This window comes from Monopterus albus, unplaced genomic scaffold, assembly GCF_001952655.1.
Source record: "Monopterus albus unplaced genomic scaffold, M_albus_1.0 scaffold1.1, whole genome shotgun sequence".
NCBI classification, from domain to species: Eukaryota; Metazoa; Chordata; class Actinopteri; order Synbranchiformes; family Synbranchidae; genus Monopterus; species Monopterus albus.
In genome coordinates, this window is record NW_018127881.1 from 4,196,471 (window position 1) to 4,206,234 (window position 9,764).

The 9,764-nt window shown below is 38.7% G+C and overlaps 2 protein-coding genes across 2 annotated transcripts; both read right to left on the reverse strand.

Annotated features, from left to right (window-relative positions):
* Positions 1-1,178: 1,178 nt before the first annotated feature.
* Positions 1,179-3,572, reverse strand: rplp2 (ribosomal protein, large P2). Its single transcript, XM_020614209.1, is given in 5 exon segments — positions 1,179-1,305; positions 1,551-1,623; positions 1,626-1,697; positions 1,810-1,933; positions 3,468-3,572. Coding segments are annotated over 4 exon segments (345 nt in total). The 5' UTR covers position 1,933; positions 3,468-3,572; the 3' UTR covers positions 1,179-1,228.
* A 3,335-nt stretch (positions 3,573-6,907) lies between these two features.
* On the reverse strand, positions 6,908-9,331 carry LOC109970633 (adenosine receptor A1-like). Its single transcript, XM_020618378.1, has 2 exons — positions 8,638-9,331; positions 6,908-7,717 (listed from the first exon to the last, which is right to left on the reverse strand). Exons 1-2 carry the CDS (start codon positions 8,991-8,993, stop codon positions 7,081-7,083), a joined length of 993 nt encoding a protein of 330 aa, XP_020474034.1. The 5' UTR covers positions 8,994-9,331; the 3' UTR covers positions 6,908-7,080.
* Positions 9,332-9,764: the final 433 nt, after the last annotated feature.

The following is a 9,764-nucleotide window of genomic DNA, read 5'->3' on the forward strand; positions in this document are numbered from 1 at the left end:
GGTTCATTTTCACATCACTGGGCTTCTAAAACATTAGGTGACCACTGGTAGAAATATGCAACAAAGCCGGGGTCAATATTTTAAGGCGTCAGAAGTCTCAAAGTGGGAAGCACTGCTCTGGAAGATACAGTAAGCTAGGTGTGAAAAAGGAGTAATTAACAAACCTTCGAATCTTCCATATCTTTAGCTTCACTGCATACCTCCTGAACTGTAAAAAAAGAGTTCATATGCATTCAGTGTAAACAGCATCTATAATATCCTAGCATCCAGGGAATTATGAGATGGAATGGGAGTGTCTGTTGCTTGGGTAAATCATGCAGCGATGGCTTTTACTTGTGAAACAGGTTTTCCCGCCTGCAGCTTTTTCCAACTAAACAGGGAGCCGCCTGAATGTCCTACGTAAACTAATGGGCTCACACGCGATTTCTGTGAATCTTGCAGCAGTATCATAGTGCTGCTGGAATGTTAGAGGTGAGTAGAGATAAAGATGGAAGCTTTTACCTGTGAACCAGGTTTTTCCGCCTGCAGCTTTTTCCAACTAAACAGGGAGCTGCCCGAATGTCCTACATAAACTAATGGGCTCACACGCGATTTCTGTGAATCTTGCAGCAGTATCACAGTGCTGCTTGAATGTTAGAGGTGAGTAGAGATAAAGATGGAGGAAGTCTGTCACATGAACTTTATGTTGTCAATTTAAATTAACATGAACCCTGAAGCCAAATCATTGCATAAAAATCCGTCTCTTAACTCCAAGTTCTCTTCAGTGCTTTGCTTCTTCAACTTGCGTAAACCAACCTTCACCAATGTTACAAAACCATAAGTTATATGCACAAGATGACAACTAGAACCTGACAACTGTAGACTGACAGCAGGTTGCAATCTTATGATTTCTGGTGGTGAAGCAACCTTTATGTTTTGCTCAGTGTTTGGTCCTTTAAAAGGTTTGAGGTATCTGGCCGACAGCTCAACAGACTGACCACATGCAGGGCAGGGATTGCCTAATGTTGCCCAGTCTTGACTATTTTTAGCACACAGTGATGGAGCTTTCAACATTAGCCTGAACGCCAGACAATTTATTTCTGTAACACTTAATAGTAAGATTGTTGGGAATAATTACCTGTGCACAGTCATAACTGTAAGCTATTTTTAACCAATCAAAGGATAGATAGGACACAATGTGTGTAAACCTTTTCCATTTTTATTGCTTTTTAAACACAGAGAAGGCGGATTAATCAAAGAGTCCAAAGCCCATATCTTCATCTGACTCTTCTGATTCTTCTTTCTTCTCTTCCTTTTTCTCTTCCGCTGGAAATAAGACAGAACAGTCAATACTACAGACAGATGTAGCACTGACATCCAACACCATCATTTTTGTTTAGGATTGCTGGATGTGCCTACAGTTTCATTCAAGTGTATCATAGTATTTACATGGCTATAGAAATGCTGTAGTATCATAACAAAATTTGCAACTAAAAGCAATCCTACAAAAACTGGAAAAAAATCTGAAAAAAAGGAAGAATTTGAGCTATGAACAGGGAAGTTATACAGACCAGCAGCAGGCGCAGCCCCAGCTCCAGCGCCCCCGCCAGCAGCAGCAGCGGCGGGGGGCCCCCCAGGTGACATTTTGTGTTTACTGAAGAGCCTTTACCTGAGTTCATGACTTCATTGATGTCTTTCCCATTCAGCTCACTGATGACCTAGAAAAAAAGAGAAGATTTAAATTCCATCCTACAGCATCTTCACTTAAAAGAAAAAAAATGGGAACAGATTTTCTTGTATAATCTTGTAATATAACGTTATATAGCATACCTTGTTTAAGCGCTCATCATCGGCCTCAATTCCCACACTGCCCAAGATGGCCTTGATGTCCTTTGCAGAGGGGCTGGTGTTTCCACCAAGCACAGCCAGGAGGTAAGCGGCCACGTAACGCATTCTGTGTTAAGGACAAACAAATGACATATGACTATTTGTGTGCGACGCTGAAGTAAAGTCTAGGAAAGTAAACAAACAGCACATCTTGTCTCAACCTTCTGGAACGTCATCCATCCTTGTCTTTTCAGTTAAAATACGCCGCAAATAAAAGAGGTTGCTTGCTTATGCCGTTTTTACTGATGTCTCTGTAGTACCTGCTTTTCAAATCATCATTAAGCCAATAAGGATTTGTTGCTTCTTCATAACCTGAATATCTTGGACATCAAACATCTATGCACTGAACAAGCAATATGTCACAAATGTGTAACCATTTTCTGACACTGATGATTAATCGTGAAAATAATAGACAATCAGCAAAATAATCAATTAGCTGTTTGACATTCTTAAGGAAAAAGGCAAACTTAGTTTCAGCTTCTAAAGATTGATTCCTTTCTGGGTGAGATATCAAATTTAATTGGATATATTTGAATTCTGGACTGATAGTTGAATATAACAATTTAAATACAACACTCTTAAACTGTGGGAAATTACAGCAGGCATTTTCATTGTTTTCCGATATTTCAAAGTCAATTAGCCAATCAAAAATGATTAGCTGCAGACATATTCTTGTTAGTTAATGGTTTGGTCTATAGCAAAACAAACAAATAAATAGAAATAAAAATAAAGAAAAATAGCTAATTATTCACCTTGCTTGTTTTTGTCTGACCACTTGTCCAAAACTCCAAAAATATTCAGGTTACAAAAACAGAAGACCAAGTAAACCAGTATTTTCATTTGATACTGGCAACTTTTTTGCAACAAAATAATTTATTAGTCATTAATTTGACATTTAACTTTGGTATCCTGCATGAAAGTGGCTATAATTATGTTAGACCCAAAAGTGTCTGACACTGTATTCTTGTCTAGTGCCTTTCTCATATAGAATTTGTATCCTTTCATTCATATATACCTCACCTCCGTGTTTTTATTCACCACTAGGAGGCTGACATCCATGTTCCCCGTCTTTGTACGTTTATTTATAGCCATAGTCACATTGGTACAACGTGGTGTATGTATAAAACATAAACACTGTTCAGCATACAGGACTCGGACATAAAGTAACAGTAGACAAACTACTTATGGATATAGTTTTAATTTATGCTACGGGGCTAAATGTGCATGAGGGTCCCAGTTGGATGTTAGCTTAGCAAACGTTAGCTTTTCTTGACCTTGTATTGAAACTGAAATTCTACATAAATAGGAGAACTGGAATAAAAAGACCGGAGCTAGAGTTACTAAGTTATTCCACTGTTCGCAGCTGTTGTAATGTTAAGAGCCTCTCCAGCAGCGCCAATGTTAAACTACGATCACCGTGATACATGTGATTTAGAGCTAACGGAGGAAGCATGGCGCCCAGTGTTTTATCCAGCTGCCCTACATTTGTTGCAGTGGACTCCTGTAACGCCTCATTTTAGTAACTAATATATGTCACACTAATATTGATGCCAGGTATAAAATTATCAAAACGCTGTTTAAATTATCCTCATTTGACTTACTTTTAAGTCTAAACAGACACGAAACGTCGGTCACGCCAGGAAATCCGGGTAAGAAGGAGGAGGAGGGTGCAGAGTATAGGGAGGAACTGGAATGCCTCGATTTCATTGGTCCATTTGGATGACAGACACTTACGTCACCATTTCGCCAAACAAACGACATTTTTTCAGGTTACCTGGTATACATGCAACTATTACACATCAGATTAGTTTTATTTCTCTTCATACTGTGCTAATATGATTAAATTGTGTTTTAGCTTGTTAACTTTATTATCCTTTATTAATTAGCCTAATTAGCCTTTATGGGAAATTTCTAATCCATTCCATAACCTTGTTGTTAATGTGCTCACTTTAATATCCACCAGATGTTTTGGAAGTTCAAAATCTGTCTATTTTGGGGTGAACTTCAGTCTGACTTTTCTTTTCAAATGAAATGTGCTATTTTAACACTTACAACAGCTAAACAGATACTACTGGAGAAAAAAAAATCCCACTCCCTGATGAATGCTGTGTGCTGTTTCTGGTACTGTAGGTCTTCAGTTAAGAGAAGTGATCAGTGCCAGTCTTATTAACTTGTTTAACCTGTCAATGAAATATTCAGTATAAAACTGTAGGAAAACAGAAAAGTGCATTTATGAATGAAAGAAATGATTGGATCAATCAACTAGTCAGCTGACAGAAAAGCAATTTTCACAGTTTTTATTCTATATAGGCCAAATAAACAACCAATTAATCAAGAAAAGAATCTGCAGACTAATTAATAATAAAATATTTGCTAGTTGCAACACAAAATTATTTAATACCAAGTGTTACAAATTCATTAGGTGATTGCATGCTTTGTAGCTAAACCAGTAACAGTAAAAGGCATTTAAAACATGTAAAATAGCACAATAAGTACAATAGTCCCTCTAAAATTGAATAAATTTGATCATCAGTACATTATTCTCTAAAATATACCTATAAATAAATTCTTTGTTCTGCATTTGTATTACCATATGCGCCTAAACACTGTAGGCAACAAACCTGAATCAGAATCGGAATCAGAATCTGCTTTAATGGCCAAGTGTGTAGGACACACAAGGAATTTGACTCTGGTACATCAGCTCTCAATGTGTATGTACATATCCCCATGAAAGGGGCAAGTAAACAGTAAACCAGCATAAGGCTGTGTAATATAACAAAATAAGCAGTATAGACAGGCAGTACACAATGCATACAGACAAGGAATGCTCATTGTGAAATGGGATAAGTAGGAATAAAAATAGAGTACTTAAAACTAGAAATCTGTATGAATCTGTATAATCTTGATAATACAATTAAGTGATCATCCCACACTGCAGTGTTGCTTATGTTATATTAAATGTATTAACAGTTGCTTTTTTTATCAAACTACAGCTCAGCCAGTTCCTCCCGTCTCTCCCCAGTGAGGAGCCAGTCGAAGAGAAAGACCACTGAATCTGACACAAACTCTGCAATCTTCTTGATGTTTGTCACGTACCACATTTTATAGCTAAATTCTCCTAACAGCATAAGGGAAAAAATGATCAAGATCCCAATGAAGATGCGGTCTATATAATAGTTTGCCTTCTCTCTTGTGGTCCACTGCTCCCAAGTAAGCACACGACGGGCTTCAATGTATTTACTGAAGTGCAGGAGGGCGTTCTGTTCGTCATCCAGCTCTTCCTCTGGAGCCTCCAGGTCTGGGCCACCCTCTGCTCCGTCTGTTTCAGTCATTATATGGTGGTTTAGTGCTGAAAATTAAAGTTTCCTTCAGCCGTCTGAGAATATTAAAATGATAAACATATTGGAAATCCTTTCAGAGACTGAAGTATATAGACAGTGCCTCATATGAAACTTCACACCTTTGTTGCCCTGTCTTAATATGACCGTGAAGAGTCTTACCTCAAAGAAGATTACTGTAGGATGAATATGAGAAGTAATTCACAAAGAGAATAGAGATTCTTGATTTATTTTTTTTTTTTTTGTCTCAACACCTACACTTCAACATTCAGTAGGTCACCAGACACAGAAGTGTTTGGCGAAGGCAGTAAATATGGCACCTACCTCACTAAGATGAAGGCTGGGGATTAGGCCATGCTCAGCAGTTTCAAATCCCTCAATAAGGATGAAGACGACAGATGGTAAAATATGTATTGATGTGGGTGTGAGGGAGAGAGATAGAGGGTGAAGGTACTGTATGTTCATATGGAACTGTTCATCCTTAAAGCATACTTGACCGGTGGGTGTACATAAATTGAGATAAATTAACATTTATTTGGAGCATATTGTTAGTATATGAATAAAGGCTAACACATTTAAACATGCATATATGTTGTAAAAACCACAATAGACATTTTTTCTTAATATAAATGGAAGTAGTGAAATTAAAACCAAGCAGAAGTCAAACTGATGACAAAGCAGAAATGGTGCGGCTTTAGCTTTAGAGATGGAATAAATCACTTCTGCGTAATGATCTGTGGGTAATTTACTCACTGCTTCAGGGCCTTTTCAATAGTCTGTCACAACCATTGAACTATAGCTCAAAAAGGCTGAATTAGCTGAAAACGTGGCTGCATACTCTGATAAAGACTAACAGCTGAACTGATTTGATGTTGCCAGAGTTTGTTTCACTTGGTTTAATGACTTTATTGTTAATATGTGTTCCATGCAGGACCTTTTCACATTTCTGTATAGAGTAAATTTGTTTAATTTGGGACACCATTGGACATCTAAGCTCACATGTCTTTCACCAAATAATACTTTATAGGACTGTTGTCATGCAATTTCAATCATATATTTAATTTGACATCACATCTGTGATACCATAGATTGGAGAGGACAGCAGATTTAGATTAAATCTGTCATAAATGTAGCAATGTTGCAAACTGGGAAAGCATGATTTCACTGCTGTGCAGTAGTTACAGTACTTACATGTTCAACAGTCATATACATGCTGTGGTTAACCTTACCTAATCTGCCATTATATTTACCTGTGTTCCTGTTTGCAGCCTCAGAACTTGTATCAGTGTCAGCCATCTTATCTGTGTATCTAATTATCAAATGTTAGCATGCTAACATGCTAACTAAGATGGTGAACATGGCAAACATTAAACCTCCTTAGCATCAACATGTTAGCATTACTGTTGTGAGCATCTTAGCAGCTGACATAGCTGAATGCACCACTTGAACGCACCACTGCGCCTAAGCACAGAGCTGTAAACATGGCTACAGACTTTTGCAGTCTTGTTTAAAAGGTACTTAAATTGTTAAAAATGTGAAATAAGAAATGTAAGAATAGCACATTTATTGAAGAAGCTATGCATTTTTATTTTAATTCATGTATCAACAGGCTTTTTCAACATTAGATGTTTGTCATACTTGACATACTGTAGGAAGGAAGCAATGAATGAAAACAAAATAATTCAGAATCTTTTTTTCCTTAATCTTGATTGTAGGTTCATTTTTTTAAGATCTGTGTCAAATATATTTGAATTGTCAGAAATGAAACTGTGCTGTGAAGTGCTATGCTGGCATCAATGGGCTGATACATTATCTAATCCCGTGAGTTCAATCACTGCGCCATCTCAGTGTAAACCATGTACACAGGAAGTCCTTGTTACAGGTTTACATCCACTTTCTCTGTCAGGGCTGGAGTGCTGCTGGGGCACAGGGTGGGCTCTGAGGGTCTACACAGCATGCAGTGATGAGTGATCTGGATCAGTGTGACACGGAACGGCTTTATCCTGAATGCATAAACCATAGGATTGAGGGCTGAGTTCACATGGGACATGAAGATTCCTACATAAGTGACAAACTTGGGAATATAACATTCTGGGCAGTAGAAGGTGATGCAGTTTATGATGTGTATTGGCAGCCAACACACAGCAAAGAGGAAGACCACCAGGGCAAGTGATTTGGCCAGCTTCAGCTCCTTCCGATAATACCTGTCTCCGTCACAGGTGGCTTCAGCACGCCGGTTAAGATGCTGCCGGATCACCCTAAAGATCTCCCCATACAGGACAATCATTGCTGTCAACGGTACTACCACCCAACCAAAGAAATTGAAGTACACCATGTAGTCCATCCTTATGACAGCTGTGAATTCGCAGATAATCTCACGGGAACTGCTCAGGTTTCCTTGGGCATCATAATTATTCCAGCCAAGCATTGGAACCAGTCCAGTGAGGAAAGATAGAATCCAACCCAAACAAACTGCCACATACGCCCTCCCCTGGGTCACAATGGTACTGTACCTGAGCAGGTATATGGAGAAGAAGAAAGTGACCTAAATGCACATATGCATACTGCTTTGTTTTTTATTACACAAACATCAACAAGTGCCAGCTTCTGACACCCGGATCCGACTGATGCAGAATATAGTTTTGGGCGACTGACCTTAGCAAACTGTGCCTAGGTCAGTTATTTGGGCAGATAGACGCATTCAGATTTTTTAACAGCTTTGATATCCAGCCCAATGATTTGCATTAAACCAGGAAACAATCTCTCTTACTATGTCAGACATCAACACTGACAATCACCTTTTGACTCTCTAGGCTAAAAACACATATTTACCTCTCTGATGAAATAAATAAGATAAAAACTACTGATACTACTACTGTAATTAAGTGCTCTTCTAAGATATTCTTGGGGTGACCTTACAAAGTTGTATCACAAAATTATGTGATTTAAATTCATTGACCATTTTGGTTTTAAGGGCAAGCTAAAGTAATGTGGGCAATATAGCTAAATGTTATTTGTCTTGATTTGATTGTATGGGAAGAGAAATGGTGTGATGTGGTATCAATTGAAATATATCGAAATCAGGTGAAAGGACACTTAAGTCAACATTATTTTAGAGTGGGAATAGAATAGCTAGTAAGCGATGATGCTAACATCCCCTTCTTTTGCTCCCAGTTGTAAGGTCAAGACCTGGTTATGTAAAGTGCCCTGAGATGACTGTTGTTGTGAATTGGTGCTATACAAATAAACTGATTATTTTATTGGTCTTCCTGTAAACAGACTTAATTATTATATTGATACTATAATCGTTTTCTAGACACTGTCATTGTAACATCCATTAGCCAATACAGTCTGACCAAAGCAACTTATCCTCTCTGTCCCTCTGTCTATATCAAAATCACTAGATAACCAAATTATACCAACAGTTCCTCACCTGGTGGGAATCTTGACTCGCAGATATCGGTCAATGGCAATTGCCAGCAGGGAGAGGATGGAGCTCTGGGTGATAATCAGCAGCAGGCAAGAGAGGAAGAGGCAGGTATAGAACTGAGTGTTAATTCCCAGACTGATGATAATAGCCAGAGGGATGACCAAAACTCCCACAGCGATGTCAGCCACAGCCAGAGACACAATGAAGCAGAAAGTGGTATTGCGGAGAGCCGGGTTCACACACACCACCAGTACCACCAGTACATTCCCCAACACAGAGACCAGGGCAATAACTGTCTCAATAGAGATGTACATCAGGTCCACATGCTCCTGAGACTTGATACCAGGAGAGGAAGACATTTTGACTGTTCACAGATCTGGCTTACCTTTGCTCAGTTTGGAAAAGAACTTTAAATTAGTTGTTAAAACTTCTTGTCTTCGCTTTGGGCTTTGCTTCAACATGTCCTCCATTATGTATATTTTTTAGTTGAAAGAAGTGTATTGCTTGCCATTTACTCAGAAAGGTCCCTGTGATCATGAAAGGACATTGAATGGTTAGTCCTCAGGATATTGTTCAAGCTGTGCACAAGACTTGATACAAGTGCATCACCCCTCTTCTACATCCTCTCTCCCTTTCTGTTTAATATGCGCTAGTCCTGCTAGCTGTAAAAAAGTGAGTCATTAAATAAAGGGGAGGGACTCCTGCTGCAGTTCCCTGCAGCAGTACTGTGGGTTGGCTCACAGTGACTGTCAGAGGCTGTGTGTGTGTGTGTGTGTGTGTGTGTGTGTGTGGCCTTTGAGAGGGACAGTGGTTTTTGTTTAATAGCTGGTATGATGCATGTGTTAGTATAACAGTTGAACTAAAGATGGTTGCGTATTAGAGACAATTTTAACTCACCATTATCATAATGGTCTGTATGTGACTAGATCAAAGTGCAATGCCAGTTATGTTTGAGCGATAATGGTGGTATTACAATGTTTGTCTATCAGAGAGTCTTTTTCTCTCTCTCTGGGTTGCTCACAACTCAATTTCAGCCCTATGACTTGGATTCCACAGCATAAACTTCATGTAGAAAGTCAGCCGCTTACAAACACTTAATGTAATTGTCCTTCCATGAAAGAAAAGACTTT